General features: G+C 46.4%; 1 protein-coding gene across 2 annotated transcripts in view; it reads left to right on the top strand.

Annotated features, from left to right (window-relative positions):
- dpp6a (dipeptidyl-peptidase 6a) overlaps positions 1 to 24399 on the top strand; it is a 189526-nt gene that overhangs the window by 147218 nt on the left and 17909 nt on the right. For both annotated transcript variants that reach the window (XM_056299078.1, XM_056299077.1), the window contains 5 exons: positions 9809 to 9903; positions 10843 to 10917; positions 15086 to 15138; positions 15732 to 15813; positions 18961 to 19081. In XM_056299078.1, the coding sequence (XP_056155053.1) occupies positions 9809 to 9903; positions 10843 to 10917; positions 15086 to 15138; positions 15732 to 15813; positions 18961 to 19081 (426 nt within the window). The remainder of the gene's footprint in view (positions 1 to 9808; positions 9904 to 10842; positions 10918 to 15085; positions 15139 to 15731; positions 15814 to 18960; positions 19082 to 24399) is intronic.

Raw genomic sequence — 24399 nt, 5'->3', positions numbered from 1 at the left:
ACGCTCAGACGCCATCCTTTCTCCAGCGTGCACGCTCAGACGCCGTCCTTTCTCCAGCGTGCATGCTCAGACGCCGTCCTTTCTCCAGCGTGCACGCTCAGACGCCGTCCTTTCGTGCACACTCAGACACCGTAATTTCTCCAGCGTGCACGCTCATCCACCATCCTTTCTCTAGCGTGCACGCTCAGACACCGTCCTTTCTCCAGCGTGCCCGCTCAGACGCCATACGCATCTGTCATCTCTCTCAACCATGTGTCCCTTTCACTCTGCTGCAGGCTCACATCCCATTCCTTTTGCTCACCCAAGCATGTGCTTACGCGCGCGCACACACACACACACAGATGTAGAACTTGTATAAGTCCCTAATGTTGCTTAATTTTTGTTGGAACTAGTGATGCAATATGATTCCTTCCCCGAGAAGAGTTGCTTGGGAAAATTAACATTTGCCCTTTTCTCAGCCGCTGACAGCTGAATTGCCAATAACCGAATAAAAATTCATTTTTTTGTTCTGACTGGATTCTGTATTAATTTCTTGATTTAAACTGGATGAAAAGTGTTAAGCCAGCGACCGGACGGAAATGGCAAGACAATAACACAATCAAAACTCAACCTTGCGAACAAATCTATGAGAGACACAATGATGTTGACATCTCCTCATGGTTTTGGTTAACGAGAGAGTTTTGATTTCATTATAGTCTCATTTTTATTTGAATTACGACTACTTATAATACCATTTTTAACGTTTCACCTATTTTAACCCAAAATTCAATCTCTAACAAGAATTAATTGTTGACGTTAGAAGTGACTTTCAGGTGTCAAAATCAGTTAATCACTCACACACTCACACACACACACACACACACACACACACACACACACACACACACACACACACACACACACACACACACACACACACACAAAATCAACATAAAATTCAATTGTACACCCAACAAAAAATGCGGCACTGTGGTGCAGTGGTTAGCGCAGTCGCCTCACAGCAAGAAGGTCCTGGGTTCAAGCCCCAGGGTAGTCCAACCTTGGGAGTCATCTCGGGTCATCCTCTGTGTGGAGTTTGCATGTTCTTCCCATTGTCTGCGTGGGTTTCCTCCGGGTGCTCCAGTTTCCTCCCACAGTCCAAAGACATGTAGGTCAGGTGTATCGGCCATACTAAATTGTCCCTAGGTGTGTATATGTGTGTGTGTGTGTCTGTGTGTGTGTGGGCCCTGTGATGGACTGGCGGCCTGTCCAGGGTGTCTCCCCACCTGCCGCCCCGTGACTGCCAGGATAGGCTCCAGCATCCCCGCGACCCTGATTAGGATAAGCGGCTTGGATACTGGATGGATAATGGATGGATGGATAGTCTCATTTTCGTCGCTAAAGAAAGTTTGTTGATGACATTTCTTGCTGTGTTTTTCATTGACAAAATTAACACTGGCACTCGCTTGGTCCTCTGTAATATTTTGGTAAGAATTGCCTGCAGTGCTAGTTATTGTAGGACAGGGGCATACGGGGCTGAGGACGTTTACTACAGGGACTACTGCTGTATGCAGACAGACATCTCTCTCTGGAGGGATGTTGCGGCTGAAATCCAGCAGGCGGGCCCATAATCCCCATTGCTGTGAAGCCCGCAGTACATGGCGGATGTCTGTATGCGCATAATAGACTTACAATCCTTTGAATTCACTTTAGGACTCTTATCACCGAGAATACGAAGCTTAACTGTGTTCGGGTTGCACGGCGCAGCAAAGAGGCTGCAAGCGTTCCCTCGCAGCAACAGACAAGCTGAATAATTCTGTTGCAACAATCCGTAAGCATAAGACTTTTAACGCTGGGCGTGTTTCCTCTCTAGCCTGCACATGCCAGCGTTGTGTTCTGTAGCATCCACTCCTTGTGCAAGGTCCAAACAAAGCAATGAAGAAAAAAAAAGACAAAGATAAACATATTCTTTGTTGCAGGATTTGGAAAGAGTGACAAAGAATTGTGTCAAGCCAAGCTGCCGCTTAGGCTCTTTAATTTTTCAAATGGAAAAAAAATTATCAAATGGAAAACTCACAGCAGCAGAACAGGCAGTAAGACACCCAGTCAGCAGGTGACCTTGATTGACATTGCCGATAACCATAAATCACTTTCCACTGTGAAAATTGGCCCAAGGCAGGTTGGCGCGGGTCCTGGGCGGCTCAATACTTTGTTGTCTGGTTCATTCTTTTGTCTGTAATCTCATTTGTTCATTCTTTCGTGCGTTCCCTTGTGCCATCATTCATCAGCTCAGTCAAAATATATGTATTTTTTGCTGAGGTAACAGCTTTGCAGTGATAAAAAAAAACAACAGTGGTATATGGAACTCCTCTGCAAACACACACACACACACACACACACACACACACACACACACTGTGCATTAGTATATGAACGTCCTTTGCAAGTGCATAAAATGAAACTGAATTACAAAAAAAAAATACATGGGTGGAATGGTGGGTTTTTAATTGGCATCCCTTTGGATTTTTATATGAGCTTGTAGTTCTTGTAGCTTACCTTAGTGGCAGACATTCAAAGACTGTGTTACTGCATAGAACATTTTATTTCATTTTATTTAGTCGCGGACAGGAAACCATAATTTCTCCTGCAGCCCGCGTTGCTTTTATCGGCCTAGCCATCGTCGGCAGCCTTCAGGATGGACAAATGACCCAGAACAGACGAGAAAAATTCCATTTTATCCAGAACTTAACACGGCAACCTCGGCTCGCCTTCTGGCTAATGATGTGGTCTACAGTAGCTATGCAGACGGCCTCTTCCCACCCCCATGTCAGTATGTGTTGTGAAATGAGCCTGTTTTGAATTATGTGACGGCGGTGTGGTAAGCGATATCTCTCTGCCCTTGCTACATGGAATATAGCGTAAGACGTGAGCCGTGCGAGCAGTCTGACTGAGGAGTGAGCCAATTAAGATAAGGCGCCGTTATGTGTTTGCAGGCATGGCTTATGGAGACAGCTGAGGAAACACTCTTTTTCTGATGCTTTTGATCTCGAAAGGCTGATGAGCTCAGCTGAGGTGGTATCGAGGCCGGATTTATGAGGGCGCTGGCTTGGGCTACACATCCTCAAATTTGTGCCCCCACCCACCAAAAAAAAAAAATGCTTGCTGGTCACTTGCAGCCAAACATGAAAAATTGAAAACATTCTGAAACTTATCTCTTGGTCCACCAATTAATATGTCTGTTTGTCCAACATATATTATCATCTGTGGTTTCTGCATGTGCTAAACAACTGCCTCGTACATCCTCTTTGAGATCACGGAGTGAATTGTTCTTGATAATTATGGATTTTAGGGTTATAAGGCTTTAATTTTCAGGCCCCATTGCCGATGCTGTTCCCACCCTCCATGCACCCTTTAGGGGCAGCACAGTGAAACGGTGGTTAGCACTGTTGCCTCACAGCAAGAAGGTCATGGGTTCGAGCCCCGGGCCGTCCCAGGTCCTTTCTGTGTGGAGCATGCATGTTCTCCCTGTGTGGGTTTCCTCCAGGTGCTCCGGTTTCCTCCCACCATCTAAAAGACATGCATGTTAGGGTTAATACTCCTGTCTGTGCCCCTGAGCAAGGCAATGGAAAGAAGAACTGGAGTTGGTCCCCGGGTGCTGCAGCTGCCCACTGCTCCTGTACAGTAGGATGGGTTCAATGCAGAAGAAAAATTTCATTGTGACCAAACAACTGTACAGTGACAAAAGTAAAGTGGCTTTCTTTCTTTATCTTTTCTTTAACACCGGCTTAGGGACTGTTTCCGGGCTGGAGGGTGGCTCAGAGTGGGGACAGTCATGTAACAGCATCTGGCATCTACCCACTGGGTATTATGGTTTCACCAGCGTCTTGTCAAAGTTCATTCTGCACCCTAGCTCAGTTCTTAACACCCTTTTGAGGCCTGTGCAACGTGATAGATGAAAGAATTTGGTCTCTTTGGCACATGAGAATGTAATAACTAGTCTACGTGACATGGATGAATTTGTTCGGGTGTTTTCAAAGCAAACGTAAGGACCCTGCGGAAGAGAGATGGCAAAGCACAGAAGCTCTAAGAAAAAGCGAATTCTTGTGAGACACACAGATCAAAAGTATATCATACGGCAAAAAGCATGATGCACAAAGCTTGATTAAGAAAAATGCAGACGTCCTAAAAGGGTGTGATGATAGAAATGGAGCCTATGGCAAGGAGAGCCTACGGCAAGGCAGTAACTATTACCCTTGGTAAGGAGGAGTTGGTCTTTATTATTAGAAAACAAAGGGATTAGTAAAAATGTGCTTGTAACATCACATGCTGTGATCAACAGTGTCCAGAGGTGATGGAGCTGAGGAATAATAAGATTATAATCAGGTTGTCCTCTGAAAAGGTGGTAAGGCTACAAAAATACACAATTTTGAGAGGCAGATGTGGTTTGATGCATACAATACAGTCCATTAAAAATCGCAGAAAATTGAATCAATTCATCTGGACACAACATTACCTGGATTATTGAGCATGCATAAAGATAATCCGTTAAAAAGATGCCCCTGGGGTTGTCTGGGTAGCGTAGCGGTCTATTGCATTGCCTTCCAACACGGGGATCGTCGGTTCAAATCCCTATATTACCTCTGGCTTGGTCGGCCGTCCCTACAGACATGATTGGCTGTGTCTGCGGGTGGGAAGCCGGATGTGGGTATGTGTCCTGGTCGCTGCAGTTAGCACCTCTTGTGGTCAATTGAGGTACCTGTTCGGGGGGGGGGCTGGGGGGAATAGTGTGATCCTCCCACACGCTACGTCCCCCTGGTGAAGCTCCTCACTGTCAGGTGACAAGAAGTGGCTGGCGACTCCACATATATTGGAGGAGTCACATGGTAGTCTTCAACCCTTCCCCGGATCGGCAGAGAGGGTGGGGCAACCGGAACGGCTCGGAAGAGTGGGGTAATTGGCCGAATACAATTGGGGAGAAAAGGGGGGGGAAGATGCCCCTGAGAAGATGCCCTCATTGGGGGTGCCTTGGAGATGGGTACACGGTATTAATCAGACCGACATATGGGAGGGGGGGGTCTTAAATAACAGCGAATTCTCGGGCACATTCTGTACTTGTCTTTCCTCACACGGTACCTGCTGAGGGCTCTTTACTCACTCTTGAGCACTCTTGAGCGCGTGAAGACTCTCAACGAGCCGACAAAGTATAAAGGGAGAGCTCCGTCTCCTGCTAAAGAACCGGCTCAATCTGAGTAAACAAATTGACCCCACGACCTCGTCACACCGCGAAGGAAAGAAAGCGGTGACGGAGGAGGAGTTCGCAGAATGAATGTCGTTTGAAACACCTTAAACATTAAGACAAGCTATAGGGACTAATTTGGCGGACTAAGTGGTACTGACCGGTGGATCTACCGTATTCTCCCTCTCTTTAACGAAGCTGTCATACTTTGTGAGAGCAAGGCTCGGCTGGGAAATTTAATGACGCCTGAAGCACCATGAAACGTTAAGGTAATAGTAGTAATAGGTTTCCTGGTCTCCTGCAGGAGACTCGCAAAGATCAGGACAGTCGGTGGGGAAGTGGTGCCATCTATAGTAGAACGCCGCTATTCATGAACACCCTTCTTCAATGAGAAATCTATGGGGCCAGTTTTTCATGAGTTTGTTGTATAGTAGGGGTTTTTTTCTCTCTGCCCCGCCACACACACTCTCTCTCTCTCTCTTTCTTTCTCTCAAATTCAAATAGCTTTATTGGCATGAACAAAAAATATGTTGTTGCTAAAGCAGTTTGCAGAAGATTCAAACATAACATCACATATTAAAATACACATTAAATTCACATTGCATCACATATTAAAAACATAGGTGTCATCACATAAGCAGGTTCCATATTTTTGCCCACTGAAGCAGTCAATTTTTTAATTTTATTTGATTGCCATACAGTACAGTGCGATAAATGTTGTACGGTTTAATACAATTACTTAATAGCATATAATTTTGGGGTATTATAGTGGTTGTGAGTCCCGCAGGCTGTGGCAGGCAGATACGTATTTAGCTGCCAGGGAGCTATTGTTCCTTCACCTCTCTCTCTCTCTCTCTCTCTCTCGCTCTCTCTCTCTCTCTCTCTCTCTCTCTCTCTCTCTCTCTCTCTCTCTCTCTCTCTCTCTCTCTCTCTCTCTCCGTATCTGTCTGTCTGTCTCTCTATGTCTCAGTGTCTCTCTCTCTTTGTCTCTCAGTGTCTCTCTGTGTCTCTCTCTGTGTGTGTCTCTGTCTCTCTGTGTCTCTGTGTGTCTCTCTCTGTGTCTCTGTGTCTCTGTGTCTCTCTCTCTGTGTCTTTCTCTGTGTTTCTGTGTCTCTCTGTGTCTCTCTGTGTGTGTGTCTCTCTCTGTCTCTCTGTGTCTCCTGAATCCCTCCTGTTAAATGAATACAGCAGTGGTTTGACTGTGCCTAATACAGATGATGCTTTTCCTTGTTTAAGTATTGGCCCCAGGTTTGATGACTGTTCAGGTTCTTTTCTAGATGAGAAAAGAAGTACTTTTCTAAAATTTGGAAGGGATAAAAGGCAAATTACTGTTTGAAATGATGGTTAAGTGTCTAAACAAGGGTAAACTAAACAGTCATGTTGATGCACCCTGGCGAAGTCATCTGGCCTTGGGAGTTGATGTCAGACCTGCTTGGAGGGGTTTACACAAACCACCATTAACAAAGAAGGTTACTGACTTACAGTGGAGAATTGTGCCTGGGATAGCAGCAGTTAACGCTTTTCTTTCCGTGTGAGTGTGAGTGATAAAATTTCTTTTTTGTCTTTACGAAGAAGCGATTTTCCACTGTTAGCTTGAGTGTGTGCGCCTGGTGCCGCTGTTCGTGTTGTTGGACAGTTTATTCAGCAAGGCAGGGGAGGGTTTCTACATGCACATGTTCATGCTGGGGTTTAAATAGAAACAAACTGTGAAAGAAAAACATCAACTAATTAACTTTATCTTGGGACAAGCAAAAATGGCTATTTATGTAAGCATAAAGAGGAAGATGGACAACTCAGTAGACACTGATGTAAAATTGCTGTTTACTAGAATGGTGAAAGCCAGGATGATTGATTTTAGTTATTACAGAGAAATGAAAGGTATCGAGCAGTTCAGTGTTATCCAGGCTCACGCCGGGGGGGGGGGGGGGGTTGTGCTTGGTAAAAGACAACCAACTTGATTTTTTTCTGGAGAATTGATGCGATTTATTTATTTTTATGTATCTATCTATTTGCTTGTGTTTTGAATATGGTTGTATTTGTTTTAAATAAAAGTTACTTTTAAAAATCAAAACCTTGGGCGTCCGGGTGGCATGGCGGTCTGTTCCATTGCCTACCGACACGGGGATCTTCGGTTCGAATCCCCGTGTTATCTCCGGCTTGGTCGGGCGTCCCTACAGACACGATTGGCCGTGTCTGCGGGTGGGAAGCCGGATGTGGGTATGTGTCCTGGTCGCTGCACTAGCGCCTCCTATGGTCAGATGGGGCGCCTGTTGGGGGGGGGGGGACTAGCGTGATCCTCCCATGCGCTACGTCCCCCTGGCGAAACTCCTCACTGTCAGGTGAAAAGAAGTGGCTGGCGACTCCACATGTATCAGAGGAATCATGTGGTCTGCAGCCCTCCCCGGATCGCCAGAGGGGGTGGAGCAGCGACTGAGACGGCTCGGAGGAGTGGGGTAATTGGCTGGGTACAACTGGGGAGAAAAAGGAGGAAAAATCCACACAAAAAAAAAATCAAAACCTCTCTTTCTCTCTGCAGAAGCTCTGCATTACATCACGTTGATCAGCTCATTATTGCTGTGAATTGATACTCCCATTAGGCATTGAAATGAGGGATAAGCTCGTATTCCTTGATAGCCACACTATACGTTACCAGTAGTAAGAAGTGTAAGGGTCCTGGGGTGCCCCCGGTGGCTCACCTGGTGGAGCGCGTACCACATGAGGCTGAGTCCTTACCGCAGTGACCTGGGTTCGAACTGAACTGCCCTTTGTCTCTCTCTCTCTCTCTGGTGAGTAGGTGTGCTTCTTGGTGATTCTTGCTCTCTGTCTCCCTCCCTCCCCCCTGTGGTGAGGGAGGGGTAGGGCCATGCCCCGTGCCCTGGGCGGGAGTCTGTATTAATAAGACATACTGCTGTGAAAAGGTATAGATCAGAGGAGAAAACAGTGCCTTGGGCTAAAGCACAGCCAGGAGAGAGAGAGAGAGAGAGAGAGAGAGAGAGAGAGAGAGAGAGAGAGAGAGAGAGAGAGAGAGAGAGAGAGAGAGAGAGAGAGAGAGAGAGAGAGAGAAGTAGAAAAAAAGACGAGGAGAGGGTGGGCGCTGTAGATCGAAAGGAAGACAGAACGCCCGGGGAGCTGTAAAAGAATAGATGACTTTTTGGTCTTTGAAAGAAGGGAAGACAAAGAATTGGAGAGGTGAAGAAAGGATGATGAGGTCTAAAAATGATGAACTTGGCAGGAGGGCTGGAAAAGGTCAGCGGCAGGAACTGAGAGATTTGAGGGGCATCTGAGGGTCTCGGGGGAGGGGGGGTGGATGAAGGAGCGGCCCAGCAAATCGGTGAGGGGTGAGGATGAAACGGACCGCCTTGTAGAGCCACGTGCCTCGCGGTCACAAAGCGCAGCTACAATCCACCGCGGATGGAAGAAATGGGGGGGACGAATGGCTGGATGATGGATGGCTGGATGGATGGCTGGATGGATGGATGGATGGATGGATGGATGGATGGATGGATGGATGGAATACATCTGGAAGCAAATTAATATCTGTGGAATCTGCGCGTCTGGTGATTGATCACGCTTCCCCGCTCATTAAGCACGGAAGGTCACTTCCACCTCAGCGATTAACTTTAAAAGAATACACCGAAAATGGAAAAGACAGTCATCTATCTGGGTGCCAAACAGCCTTAGCGGGGAAATGTGGTGGTGGGGGGGGGGAGGGTACCCCTGTTTTTTCCAGTAAGAGAATTTCTACGGAGTACTCCCATTTACTCCCCTTGTTGGTATTCTGATCATTTTTAACAGGCCGACACGAGCCGTTGGAGGGACGGTCGGGGCTCTGCAAAACGTCTGAGACCGCTCTCGCACGCACGTCCTGAATTTGATGCCACTGTGATGGTAATATTGCCACCTTCTAATGGACAATTAGATATGCTAGCTGATAGAGAGCCCGCTGCATAACAATCTCCGAGTTTAACTACCCCGCCCCCACTCCTGCACCCGTGGATCTCTGAAGTAGAGAGGTGCAAGGGCCCGGGTGGTGCGGCTGGGGAAAGTAGTATTGGTGTTAAATGCCTGGAGTAAATGATGGTACGAACTTGCAGGCGGGTATCGGATAACCGTTTTCTTTAAACGATTCCTCTGCAGCTTTTCGTGCCGTTCGTATTATAAAGTCGAGTGTTCGCATTCATTCATGTTCGGATATTTCCTTTTTCGCATGTGGGGGATTTTAAACGGTATTGACAATAAATACATGTGTGCATATCACTTGTCAGGGGGGCTGGGGGCTGGGGGGGGGCTTCACAATCCAGCCAATCGGAAGGAGCAGGACGACGGCCAAAATAAAGACAGCCGTGAGTGTGTGTGTGTGTGTTCATGGTGAGGTACAGGCTGCAGACCCCAGTCAGGGTACATTGAAGGGTGAGTAGTGAAGCCGTGCTACTTAAAGCAGCTCAGTGTTAAAAAGTAATAAGGATAGTAGCATATCTTAATCAGTAAATCGTAAAACTGATATTAGTTACACAGGTTAAAGCACCAAATTTCCTTTCATAGCGTTGCTTAAGTCTTCTCTCCCTCTCTTTCTCTCTCTCTTTCTCACCACAGGTAATGAACTTTTGTACCGTACGCGCAAGGGGGATGTTGTCAAGTTCAACGTCGACACCAATGAGAAAACAGTCTTGGTGCATAATAAGAAGTTTGTAAGTCCTTTTTTTTTTTCTTGATTCGATTCTGCAAAGTCTTGTTTCATTTTGGCACCATCGGACATAAAGGAACAGGGCGTCCGGGTAGTGTGACGGTCTATTCTGTTGCCTACCAACACGGGGATCGCCAGTTCGAATCCCCATGTTACCTCCGGCTTGGTCGGGCGTCCCTACAGACACGATTGGACGTGTCTGCAGGTGGGAAGCCGGGTGTGGGTATGTGTCCTGGTCGCTGTGCTAGCGCCTCCTCTGGTTGGTCAGGGCGCCTGTTCGGGGGCGGGGGGGGACTGGGGGGAATAGCGTGATCCTCCCACACGCTTCGTCCCCCTGGTGAAACTCCTCACTGTTAGGTGAAAAGAAGCGGCTGGTGACTCATCATGTATCGGAGGAGGCATGTGGTAGTCTGCAGCCCTCCCCGGATCGGCAGAGAGGGTGGAGCGGCGACCGGGACGGCTTGGAGGGCGGGGCGATTGGCTGGGTACAACTTGGGAGAAAAAAATCCAAAAAAGAACTAACAGAACCGACCACGGCTGCACGTGGGTTCGATTAAGACTTCTCTGGTGGTGTCAGCACACCGAGGAGGCCCAGAAGCTCCTTTATTATAAAAGCCCCGCTCACACGATCCATCATTACCGTGCGGCTGGAGCCGCTTCGTTAGCACGCAGGGCAGGCTCAGGCCCGCCGCCGCATCGGTGTTGCAGCCGCATGGGCGACGACACACAACATTATGTCCATCATCTCATCAGGAAGCCCCGGCACCAAGATTAATGCATCTCCCCTACGCATCAGGGACCGAGCCATCCGTCAAACGCAGTCATTTAACGACTGGCTTAATGAAAAAAATTGCATGCATGGTTAAAGGTCTCATCTTTTTTTTTTGTCTTCTTCCTCTCTCTCTTTTTTTTTTTTTGTTCCCTTCTGCTTTCGCCTTCCTAGGAAATGTACAAAGCCAGCAAGTACGAGGTGTCTCCCGACATGAAGCATGTGCTGCTGGCCTACAATGTGGCCCCGGTGAGCCAGTCATTCTGTTTTTCTTTTTAGTGTGTGTGTGTGTGTGTGTTGGGGGGGGGGTGTTAATCACTGCTGGGGTAAAAGCCCGTCACACACCGTTGCCTGTCAGCCATGCCATGGGAGCAGAAAGGCTGAGAGGGAAGGTAGTGTGGGAGGTGCAGGTGTGTACGTGTATCAGTGTTGGAGATTTAGGAGAGGAATAGGAGGCCTCAGCCGAGGGGATCCATGTGTAAGACCAGAACAGGGTGTTCTGGGAAGCCATCAGCATTCCCTCTTCCCTCGTCGGGGCCAAGGGGTACTTGAGAGCCCGGCAGATCTGAGCTCCAGCATTCCAACTCCCCAGCCACCAGCTCAAACTGATTTTATCATTTTGCCCCTTAATATTTGTCGATCCTCTTTGCTATCATCTACCCTCTACTTCAGTGTTGCGTGAAGTGTGTGTGTGTGTGTGTGTAGTTTGTTTATTTTGTGTGTTTGTATATGTGTGTGTGTATGTGTGTGTGTATGTGCGTGTGTGTGAGATTGGAAAGATGTTGACAAAGATGTAATCCTGTTTTATCATTTGAGATGAATAAGTAAAACCATAAGAAATGTCAACAAAACCACCAGCCTTGATCGCATAGGGTGTGTGTGTGTGTGTGTGTGTGTGTGTGTCTGACATCAGGTCTGTTTGTGTTTGCATTTGTTATTCCATTCATAACTTCATCACCTTGATGGATGACAACAGCGCTCCAGAGTTGTCACACATATAGACACACCTCATCTCTTCAGTATACACAGCACTGGCACTTCCCCTTAACAAATATATAATCTCTCTCTCTCTCACTCTCTCTCCATCTATCTATCTATCTATCTATCTATCTATCTATCTATCTATCTATCTATCTATCTATCTATCTATCGCTATCTCTCTATCTGTCTCTTTCAAACTCTGTTTTTTTTTAAACTTTTTTATTTAACTTTTATTTAACCAGCAGAGTGCCATTTAGATTAAGAATCTTCTTTTTCAAGGGAGATCAGCATAAAAAACACATAATTGGGCATCCGGGAGGCGTGGCAGTCTATTCCGTTGCCTACCAACACGGGGATCGCCGGTTCAAATCCCCATGCTACTGCCGGCTCGGTCGGGCGTCCCTACAGGCACAATTGGCTGTGTCTGTGGCTGGGAAGCTGGATGTGGGTTTTTTGTCCTGGTCGCAGTGCCTCCTCTAGTCGGTTGGGGCGCCTGTTCAGGGGGGAGAGGGAACTGGGGGGAATAGCATGATCCTCCCACGTGCTACGTTCCCCTGACAAAACTCCTCGCTGTCAGGTGAAAAGAAGCGGCTGGCGACTTCACATGCTTCAAGGGAGGCATGTGGTAGTCTGCAGCCCTCCCCGGATCGGCAGAGGGGGTGGAGCAAAAAGTGGGACAGCTCGGAAGAGTGGGGTAATTTGCCAAGTACAATTGGGAGTATAACCCCAGAGTATAACTCACAGTGATGAGTCAGAGCTTTACAATTTGTAATGAGCCTCATGATGCATGGTAAGCTGTGTAAACCATATGAAGACACCGAGCCAGACATATGCTTAAATAAAAGATCACCATAGTCCAACACAGGTAAAGTGGTGGCAACAAGTCACTTTTTTTGCATTAAAAGAAAAACAACTTATTTCGAAAATAAAAACGCAGTTTTAGCCTCAGCTTTTTCACCAGATACTGCACATGTGACTTAAAAGTGAGGGAGTCAACAATCAAAATACCCAGGTATTTGAGTTAATGACCTCCAGTTCACTTCCCTCATGAGTGATCACTGAGTGGATATTTTGTGGCCTATTACTAGAGTTGGTAAACAACATAAACTTGGTTTTATCTGCATTGAGAATGAGTTTCAGCTGATGTAGGGTATTTTGGACAACACTAAAAGCATTTTGCACGTCTTCAATGGCCTGTACAAGAGTTGCCGCGCAGCAGTATATAACAGTCTTCAACATAAAAATGAAACTTGGCATCTGACACATTTTGACAGATTATTTATATAAATAGTGAATAATAATGGACCTAATACAGAGCCCTGTGGTACACCCTTGTAGATGGATACAATATCAGAACATAGACCATCATATCTAATGCACTGAGACCTATTACTAATGTAGTTTGAGAACCAGGCAACTTTTTGCTCTAAGTCCTGAGTTAAGAAGTCCAAGTTTTAATTAATGTTTATTTTTATTTTTTGCCGTGAACCTGAGAGCAGGATAAGAAGTTTGTACAATGGATGGATGGATGGATGTTTTTTTGCATTGGCAATGGTGAGGTTTGTGGGGGGGGGATTACCAAAATATGGAGGGACAATCATTTACATTTACATTGTATTGGCCTGTTGGTTTCTCTTTTTGTTTTTTTGTTTTTTTCTCTTTTTTTTTTTTTTACACCAAATGTCCCTTCCAATAAAATATTATTGGGGGGAAAAAAGTCCAGATTTTAAAACATCGTGATCAACATCATGTGTCGTAAGCTTTGTACAGATCAATAGGGTGATGCACAATGTTGCTCCCTGTCAAGTGCAACAGAAATGTCACTACCTTTAGTGCAGCTGTGATAGTGCTGTTTTTTTTTCTAAAGCTTTATTGATTTGTTGATAAAATGGCATTGGTGTATAAAAACTCCTTTAGTTGATCACTCACAAGAGCTTCAAGAATTTAGTCAGTATTGGTAATTGAGATATTGCCCTATAGTTATTTAAAATAGTTGGGTCATCCCCTTTAAATAAAGGGAGAACAAAATTAGATTTCCATATCCTTGGTATTTCCTTATTTTCCACTGTAAGGTTAAAAAGATGTACAAGAGGCTCTGCTACAAGATCAGCTGCTAATACCAAAAAAGTAAAGGATCAGTCAAATCAGGTCCTGAGGGGTTTTGAGGATCTAAAGCTTTTAGGACTTTATTAACTTCCTGCACAGAGAAAGCTATGACATTAAAAGACTGACCAATAGACACTGGAACATCAGTGGAGGGTTTCACAGACACAGAACAAGCAGAGTCAAACAGATCCAGACGATAAACCCATTAAGCATCCTTTGTGGGTCAGTGTAGTGTTCATGACAAACACTCTTGCCTGCTGACTGAAGAGGTACAGCAAGTGCCCTTGTTTATAAGTGTATAGGCGTTAAAAGAGGCTCTGCGTGGCACTAACTTGACACTTCTACCTTGTCATGCATAACAATGTTCTGCAATCTGCTGGGACTGGAAATGGAAGTATTTGATTTTCAACTCGTTGATTAGGAACCATGCAGTATTCTCCACACAAAGTTCCGTCTTTGGAAATGCAAATCCTTTCTTATACATCTACCCTGACTTTTAAAATCCTGTTTCTTCTGAAATAAGTCAAACTTTTATCGGTGTTTTAAGATAATTCAATTTGTTTCCAGTTAAGTCTTACTCATTTCAGAAATGGTGTGCTGAACGATGGATGATCTTTTCGCCAGCGTCATAAACATTACACTTAAACAATTTGATTTCCTGTAGAAACCACTCAAGAGTATCTGCTCCATCGACAGTTTTTCTTAAATAAAGAAGACAAGAGTCTTGATTAAAACTTGATTAAATGACTTGGTAATGTGATTAGCGGTTTAGAGTACTGAAATAACCAATGCTACTAAAAAATAAGTGGAAATGATCATAAATTTAAGCATTGAGCTAGTTGTAAGAAAGTGAGTTCATCTTTTCTGACCTGTTAATAAGTTCACAATCAAAGACTGCAGAACTGATGTCTACGTGTTGGTTTGTAACTTGTCCACATCCTGGCATGAACTCCACGGCTGGCACACTTCTATCCAGTGTAATGGAAAACGATGCAGATTTGGGGACATATTTACCATTATTATGCTCCTGAACTCACTATGAGTAATAAAACTAGCTCGCCTCATGTTAAGGGTCAAGGTCAAAGGTCATATCATAGGCAGTGTCAGACATAATTTGCTGCCGTCCTTGGTTTCTTATCACCCCAATGAGGACGACAGATGAGATAATTCTCTGAATTGCGACAGTCTTAAGGAATCACTTGCATGCGATTATGCAAATATGACAAATAAGATCGGATCAAATTAAAGGTTAACGGGTCATAGATGAAACGTGACCTCTTCCACGTGAACCAGTTTCAAGCGAATCATTTCCTGCCCCTTCCTCCTGTAGGTTTACCAGCATTCCTACACCGCCTTCTACATCATCTGCAGTCTGGAGATCCCGTAAGTAGGCGAAAGTGCATGCTGCATTGTTCCATTTACATCTCGTTTCATTGTGGTGCGCCCTGATATCACATGGCTCCACCACCCGCGATGATGGTCATTTCCACCCTTCTTCTCACCTCTCCCACCAAGCTGCTGTGCCTTGGTCCCGACCTTTATTGAATTCATCACTTCTACCTACAAACTGTTGCGTATTATAAACCTCCGCTGATAATATCTGTGTTTTATACTACACTGCCCCAAACCTGGTTCACAGTGTGTCAGCACTGTTAGCGGCTGTCGTGGTCTAATCTATTTGTGTGCTGCCACCCTGTGGTAGCATGCAGAACAACACCCAAGCTGATGACCTCATCTTCAGACAAAGATGGAGAGCAAGTGGCCCTTTTAATTCTTCAGTTTGCACTGCACAGCACTTTTTAAACAAGGGACTGTGTCACTGATATAAAGACTCACTATTTATGGACATACTTAAAGCTTTATTCTTAGATCTGTTTCTCCAGTGCTTTACTGCCGCTGTGCCAGAGTTCGGCAGCTGTGTGTGTGTGTGTGTGTTTATCTTATCTTGCTAGCGCTGTCTCCTCTGTGTATTTCAGGGAGACATGGAACTTGAACCCCCCAGAAGTGCGAAATGCTCAGCTGCAGTACGCAGGCTGGGGACCCAAAGACCAGCAACTGGTAAGAACCACCACTTCCATCACACGCTCCGCACTTTCAGCTCACTGGTAACGCATATATCCTTTGCATAATTTTAGGTTTGACTCCATTGTTGAAAAATGGACACGGACCTATTATTCCCTCTATGTGTGAACAGCCTTAGCAAAGGTCCAGAGATGTCCCTGGATAAACCAACCTTGTCTCACACACACATAAAATGGCCCTGGTTTGGACTTATGCTAAAACAAGTCAACACTCGTCACATTTTCTAGCTTGTCATTTGTGTTCATTAGCTTGGTTTTGCGGGTTTACAAGGTAGGCAAGACTGCGAGCCATGATGTGCTGCTGTACAAAGCCATTAATTAGCTTTAATCTCATGAGTGGATTAATTAAAAGAGTCACTAGATTGATAAAGCCCAGGCTCTACAGCCGTCAGTCACAAAATGACTACCCCTCGAGTGTCAAGTTGTGCTCGAGTTGAGTTGAGTTAAGACCTGCTCAGCGGCTGGTCCCCCTCGATGTCCTCTGTCAGCTAGCCAAAGGTTGAAGTGAGAAGTGTCCAACGAACAAAACAAGAACGAACAAAACAAAAAAAGCACACACAGTGTGCAAGCTAATATGCATGCCTCTGTACTCTCATAAGCAGTGGGACATGTACTACATAATAAAATCAGTCTACCTGTTATCCTATTTCCAGAACGCTGCTGATCAAATCTCCTTTGCACGCCTATCAGAGACTCACAGATATGCTGCACAGACACACACATACAGCATGCACACACTAACACCGGTGCACACACTCGTGAACAGCTGTCCGGCCACATGTTTACCTTTCCGTGAGGCTGGGCACTTGATATAATTGGGTAGACAAACAGGGTAACAAGTCCATGGAGGATGGACTGCCCCTCTTACTGTGGGTGTGTATGTGCATTTGTAGACCCTCGCCATAGGTTTATCTCACCTCGTTGTTGTTTTTTTTTTCTCTTTTAATGCGAGTAAATCCTGTGGTGAAAGGAATGTGGATAGCCTGGAGAGGAAGTAAGGGGATAGATCCTCTTTCTTCCTCTCACGGGGGTCTAATCTCCCACAAGCTGGCAATACACATTTTCACACAGTGCCTGTCAGTGTCAATGTATGACACTCAGAAGGGCTCGGCAAAGGCTTCTTAGAGAGAGGGGGAGATAGACCACTCTGTCTGTCTGGCTAAGCGAGAATAAGAGGCAGAGAACCAAAGAAAAAGACTTTCGAGAAGGAAAGGGGAGAAGATGAGACATTAGGGGAGCTGTGCCCTGTCCCATTTTCAACTGTCTCCCCCAGCTGACTTTGGTCGCCTTCCTTCCCTTCGCTCGGAGAACGGGGCCAGGTCTTCTCTGTGCTCTGGCCTACATTGGCTCCTATGCAGAGACTCCATCTGCACCGAAGTGACTCCAGCTCACGTGGACCCTGTGACTCAAACCTCCCCTGAAAGCTCAACCGCAGTTTCCCCACGTTCCCATGTTAACAAAAACACACCGGTTTGTTCACATTAACACCATTCATTCAGACATAGACTGTGTTGCTAGACTCCCACTGACTGTATTGACCAAAGTTATTACCTTCAAAGATGTTTGGAAGGTTTTAATTTTTAATATTTCGAGGTCTCTGCTGTTTACATCTGGATTTAAGCGCAGCGGCTTGTGGAGGAGCTCATGTTGTGTTAGTGGCGTTTCATTATGGTGCGGGAACATAGTTTTCATAGCAGAGCAAGTAAAGAGTAAAAGCCTGTATTGGGATCAGACTGTGACCTCTACCACTAAAATGGAGTATATGCCTTTCAATAATGGACCTTTAGCACTTGTTTCACGGGTATATACCAAGTCCAGTTGCACTCGATTCAATTCCTTTGGATAACCATGACCTGGATGAATGAGAACATTCACAGACTTGTTTGAGCTTGTTTACACTTCATCACAATGTGAAAAGGAACTCGTCTACTGTGGAATCCACTACACTGTGTGGTGAAGCCAAAAAAAAAAAAGTAAATTTACTACAATGCTGATAAAAAGGACTCTGAACACATCCTGTATAAGACTTACTGTTGCCAAGAATCGTGTCCCTCAGTCTCGTGGCAAAAGTGAACCTTTTGTCGTCAGTTCGGATCCCCATGTTATCTCCGGCTTGGTCGGGCGTCCCTACAGTCAAAACTGGCCGTGTCTGTGGGTGGGAAGCCGGATGTGGGTATGTGTCCTGGTCGCTGCACTAGCGCCTCCTCTGGTCAGTCGGGGGCGCCTGTTCTGGGGGGAGGGGGAACTGGGGGGAATAGTGTGATCCTCCCACGCGCTACGTCCCCCTGGCGAAACTCCTCACTGTCAGGTGAAAAGAAGCAGCTGGTGACTCCACGTGTATTGGAGGAGGCGTGTGGTAGTCTGCAGCCCTCCCCAGATCGGGAGAGGAGGTGGAGCAGAGACCGGGATGGCTCGGAAGAGTGGGATAATTGGCCACATGCAATTGAGGAGGAAAAGGGTACATAAATAAATAAATAAAAAGTTAACCCTTTGGTGAATTATTCAAGGCCAGGAAACTTCTCCAAAGCTGACAATATTGAGCTACCTACACCCCTTTCAGGAGCAGCATCAGATTGATTCGGGTATGGCCTTAAAGGTACCATTTTAAAAACATCCAACCTCCCTCACTACGGGAGCTGATGATCTATTATTCTCTGTAATGAAAGGCTTGACCTTCAGATAACAGGCAAGCTCTGCAGGCCTCCCCAACAAGGCATGTGGCTTAAGGGAGGTGGGCGGGGGGCATCAAAGTTAAAATAAGCTCCCGACACATTTCTAATTGGAAACTGTGAAGGGAAGAGCTCTCCTTCCCGTATTTCTTCGGTCAATATGGAGGTGTGTTAGGAGAGAAAAAACGGTTTTCCTCCACTGCAATTATGAACGATGTATGGAAAAGGTTGACACTCTCTTGGTAATGAATGCACGCGACAGTCTTAACTGTCTGCCTGTAAAGGCAGCATGCTGAATGGGAAAGACGACCTCAATGACCTTTGACCCGTGGTTGATCTCGCCCTTTTAACATAATGTGTCAATGTAGATTTTCCATCACAAGTTTTTGTCCTCTTCAGTCTTCCTCCTGCATGGTTTGATCAACGAAGTCTCTCTCTCTCTCTCTCTCTCGTAGATCTTCATCTTCGAGAACAACATCTACTATCGCTCCACGGTGGAGAGCCGTTCCATTCGCCTGGTCTCTACCGGAAAGGAGGGCGTTATATTCAATGGCCTCAGCGATTGGCTTTATGAAGGTAAGACAGAAGAGGCCTCAGCAACAGAAGCATCTAGCTTTGGCTTATTGATCATACATATTCTTTGATGGTATCTGGAGTCACTCATCGGAGAAGCCAACGTGCTGCTGAATATTGAGTATACCATACGTCCTCCTTTCCTGCTCCCTGTTTCCCAATGAGCTATTTTCTTTTCTTTTTTTTTTTTTTTCCCCATTTTTCTCCCCAATTGTACTTGGCTGATTACCCCATTCTTCCAAGCTGTCCCAGAATGCTGCTCCACCCCCTCCGCTGATCCGGGGAGGGCTTCTTTTCACCTGACGGTGAGGAGTTTTGCCAGAGAGACGTAGCGCGTGGGAGGATCACGCTAGTCCCCCCCAGTTCCCTGCCCCCCCCGAACAGGTGCCCCGACCGACCTGAGGGGGTGCTGGTGCAGCGACCAGGACACATACCGGCTTCCCACCCACAGACATGGCCAATTGTGTCTGTAGGCACGCCCGACCAAGCCGGAGGTAACACGGGGATTTGAACCGGCGATCCCCGTGTTGGTAGGCAACAAGCTATTCTAAGGTCCCACCACCACGCTGAAGTACTAGGGATGATGGGAGCTAGCATGACTCTCAAAAGTCTGCTCCTCATTAGCATTTTGAGCCCATAGGACTTGATTTTCCTGCAGGTAAATTAAATATGGAAACTGTCAGTTTGCTTTCGGTTTGCACAGCTTGGTAAATAAATGTTCTACACGAGTTGATTTGCATTAATTCAGACACGGTGTGTGTTATACACACCGATACAGAAGTCTGCGTGCTCTCAGCCGCCGATCAAAGCTCACCTGAGTGCCGCCGTGTGCCCCCCAGGAAAAAGGATGGGCTCTCTTGTGTTCGAATCTGACTAATGAATTTGAATCTGCCGCCCGTCGTGTGGGCTCCGCTCGAGTGGAACGCAATTCTAATAACAGCAGGAAGAAAGAAGACAGAGAGAGACACACACACACCATGAAATACCTGTTGAATCACTGATAGAACATGAAAGTTAGTAGAACGAGTGTACTGAATGAGTGTACTGGGAGTGTTTATCCCTAGTCCCCACATCCTTGCTGTCCACGGTCATTTGCCCGTCAGATGGTTTAGATTTGCGACAGTGAGGTTATACGAGAGGTGTAACATAGTATCTGTTTTTGCTTCGTCACGAGTCAATTTTTTCTTCTTTTTTTCTTTCCTTCTTTTTTGGGGGGTAATTTTTACTCCTAATATCGCTGGATTAATCAGACTGACATTCAAAACCATGGCTATCCTCCAAGACGTGTATCGCTCCCCGGCTGCTTAATCATTAATCAGCAGCATTTGACCCTTGAGTCATAACTACGCAGCGCTGAAGGCCCGGTAATTTACCCTCATTATTTATTGACCGGATAAATGTTTTATTGAAAGAGAGATAAAAAAAGATGGGGGTGAGAGGTGGCAGCGGACACTTGATTTGTCCGTCAGTGTAAAACCTGCTTAACCCCTCATGACATTGACAGGTGGTGATTTCATAGATGTAATCTGTTAACTCGAAAAAATTGTTACTTTTTTTCCGGATTTTCTCCCTTTTTCCCCCCAATTGTATCCAGCCAATTACCCCCCTCTTTCGAGCTGTCCCTATTGCTGCCGATCCAGGGAGGGCTGCAGACTACCACACGCCTCCTCTGATACATGTGGAGCCGCAGGCCGACGAGAGGAGGCGCTAGTGCAGCGACCAGGACACATACCCACATCCGGCTTCCCATCCTCAGACACGGCCAATTGTGTCTGTAGGGACGCCCGATCAAGCCGGAGGTAACACGGGGATTCAAACCGGCGATCCCCATGTTGGTAGGCAACAAAATAGACCGCTACACCACCCGGACCCGCCTATATTTTTTTCCTAGGATGAATCCGGAAAGTTCCTGCCGTCAGGCGCTAGGGTTGGCCAGATCTGCCTGTCAGTCAACGCCGATGCAGCTCTTCTGGAACCTAACGTTGTTACCGTACACACACAGTTAATTTGGCACAGTTAGCTTGGTTGCAAACGTGGCTAATGGCTAACAGTTGGCTAGCAAACGTGGCTGGGGTTAGGGTTAGGGTTGTTGCACGTTCGCATCGGCCTTGACTGACAAGCGGCTCTGGCCAATCCTAGCACCTGAGGGCAGGAACTTTCCGGATTCATCCTAGGAAAAAAATATTTGCTACCCGGACGCCCCCCAAAAAATGGTTCCTACAGACGTCGGCATGCCTGTCAATTTAACCTTCTTCATCTCATTGATACCAGACAGTTTAACTCCCTACACCAGCGTTACATGAGGAAGGTCCCCCAAATATGATTTTTTTTTTTTTTTGTTTATCTTGAAGACTTTATACAGATTTGGCCGTAGCCCAGTGGTAATACCGACCTGCGTGTGTCTGGGACTGGACTCAGATGGCAAGCTGGGTTGCGTAATGTTTGTTGTGGTTGGGCCGAGGCAGCGGCGGTGAGGATTTTCTATGCTGATGACTGTGGTTTGATGCTGACCCGAGGTCCAACTCCGGCTCAGACTGCCGCGGTGGAGGAGGACCAAGGTCTTTAGCCCTGCCTGTCGCCCATCACAGCGCCAGCGGCTCTGCAGATTTGACGGCGTGGGGTTGAAGGGTCAGAAATAATCTTCCGGGCTCAGATATCCTCTGCCTGGCATAGCTGACTTAATCCGCAGTCTCCTGCGTGTGTCTGTGCGTGGTCGTCTGAATGAATCATAAGGCGGGAGAGAGAGAGAGAGAGAGAGAGAGCCGGAGACAGATCAATAATGGAGAAAATTAGGAATTAAAAAGCCAAATTAAAAAGGCCGCAGAGAGACCCGTCAGCCACGTGTAAACCCGTCTTGACACCGTTTGGGATCCTGAAGTGCTCTGTCATCTCATCAGCCGTCTTATTACTGAGACTCCCTTCGCTGACATATCCTGCAGTGTGACACGGGCCGGTGACAAAGCTGCTCCCCGGGCTCTGCCGCGCCGCGATAAAGCCGGCGTTGTTTTGATTTGTCGTCTGTCATGTTCGCCCCGTACTCGATTTGCTGAACAGCTCTATCCATCGGGAAGCTCATTCATTGCAGTGTTTGCATTCATAAATGCGTTTCTGGCCGAATCCGTAGCAGCAAACAGATAATCGGCGCATCTGTTTCATAAAGCAAAAGAACGGGGAAGGGAATGGAAATAGATGATTGTTTTTTGTTTTTTTTATAGGGCGTGAATGAGTTGAAACTCTCTGGCCATCTGGTGAGCACAGGACCCAACCTACACTCACAGAGTTATGACAGAAATCTCACTTGGATTTGCTGCATGCTCATTCTGCAACTGGAGCCTCGCAGACCGAAATGAGTTTGGGGGAAAAATCAATTTTGTATTCTTATCACGCATGCAAAGACACGATGTGACTGATCTGACAACGAATAACGCAAGACACTAATGCTGTTTTCTCATATAAGACACGGTCAGACTGCAGCTGCAGAAGTGCTGATGTATAATAGATGGTGCACTTGTGAGAATTTGGGGAGCGGTTCGACAAAATAAGGCATTGATAATTCATGGGTACAATACAACGCTTGTAAATTTCTTAATTTAATAACTTTTTCCTCTTGATCACACTTCGTCAGACACAAAAAAAAAGCAATTAATGCTCTCGTATCAAGGGCAGACTCTCTCTTTAATGAAGCGGAGTGGAACAACAGTAGTTCCAACGTTGACTCAGTCGCAAAATCCTCCAATTAAAATATACCAATTAACAGATCTGGAGTGGATGTAAGAAACAGACGCGTGCAGAAATACATTTTATTGGCACATTCTGCGGTGAGGGTTGTCGCTGTGCATGCAAAGAGTGGAAAACGGAGATAGAGAGATTAGAGAAGAGAAGAGCACAAGCCTCCTCCTCCTCCTCCTTCCTCTTCAATTTTTCTGCACTTCCTTTTTCCCCCCTCTCATTTTGATGCTTTGATATGAAGATGGATGGCATCCAGAGTAGAAATCTCCTCTTTTTATTATAACATGCAGCCAACGGAGCGCCAGGAATTAAAAGTGCTCTTTAAATAGATACCACGCAATCAGCGATAATGGATGCGTCTTTTAAACGACGGTCAGCAAAATCTGTTTCCTCCCTCCAGTCTGCGTTTCTGTTCTTACTGATTTAAATCCTCCTTTGTGGCCCCTCACAGGCGGTGTAGCAGGAACCGTGTGCAGATAGGCTTTATTCGCCGTCTTTATTTTGCACGTTACCCCGCCCCCCCAAGAATATTGTCCCGTCTGTGCAATGTGATCTGAGCAAGTCTGAGGATCACAGCAAACCCAGTGATTATATTCCCCCACCCCCATGGGAATATATGCAGTTTCATTTGTAGCTTCTGCTTCATTCTGTCATAATTCTGTGGATGCATATTAAGTGGAGCAGGGATGACGTGGTTGTGGTCTGACCCCACACACACGCTAACCCATGTATATTGCTGGTTAAAGCTTGGACCAGGATGCCCAGGTAGCGTAGCGTAGCAGTCTATTCCGTTGCCTACCAACACAGGGATCGCTGGTTCGAATCCCCATGTTACCTCCAGCTTGGCCGGGCATCCCTACAGACACAATTGGCCGTGTCTGCGGGTGGGAAGCTGGATGTGGGTATGTGTCCTGGTCGCTGCACTAGCGCCTCCTTTGGTCGGTTGGGGCACCTGTCTGGGGAAGAGGGGGAACTGGGGGGGAATAGCGTGATCCTCCCACGTGCTACATCCCCCTGGCGAAACCCCTCACTGTCAGGTGAAAAGAATCGGCTGGCAACTCCACATGTACCGGAGGAGGCATGTGGAAGTCTGCAGCCCTCCCCGGATCGGCGGAGGGGGTGGAGCAGCGACCGGGACGGCTCAGAAGAGTGGGGTAATTGACTGGGTACAATTGGGGGGGAAAGGGGGGGGGTCCAAAAAAAATGTAAGTGATTTCACTTAGGTGGCAATAATTCAAATGTTTCCTCATCTTGGAAGTTTTCCCATTTAATTGCTCAGTGTGAGGCAAAATTCATTTCCACGCCACTGTCGGCGTCGAAGCAGCCCTGCTGTAACCGAGGTTTGCTGTATGTGAAAGTATTTCCTCTCACTGGCAGAGTTCAGCACCGTGGCTTGTGATGAGCCACAGAGGAGAAACGCACAAAAAAAGAAAAAGTTTGCTCTAGAAATAAAGAAATGAGGCTGCGTTTATCTCTTAGGTATATCAGTCGCTGTGCCACTGTGTGTGTGTGTGTGTGTGTGTGTGTCACTGCTGCCCTCCACTGGAGATATTTGACCAATTTGAATAAACCAGGACAATCTAACTGCCAAT

Source organism: Lampris incognitus, chromosome 19 (genome assembly GCF_029633865.1).
Source record: "Lampris incognitus isolate fLamInc1 chromosome 19, fLamInc1.hap2, whole genome shotgun sequence".
NCBI classification, from domain to species: Eukaryota; Metazoa; Chordata; class Actinopteri; order Lampriformes; family Lampridae; genus Lampris; species Lampris incognitus.
Note: the sequence above shows the minus strand (reverse complement) of the source record. Positions and strands in the feature narration are given on the sequence as shown.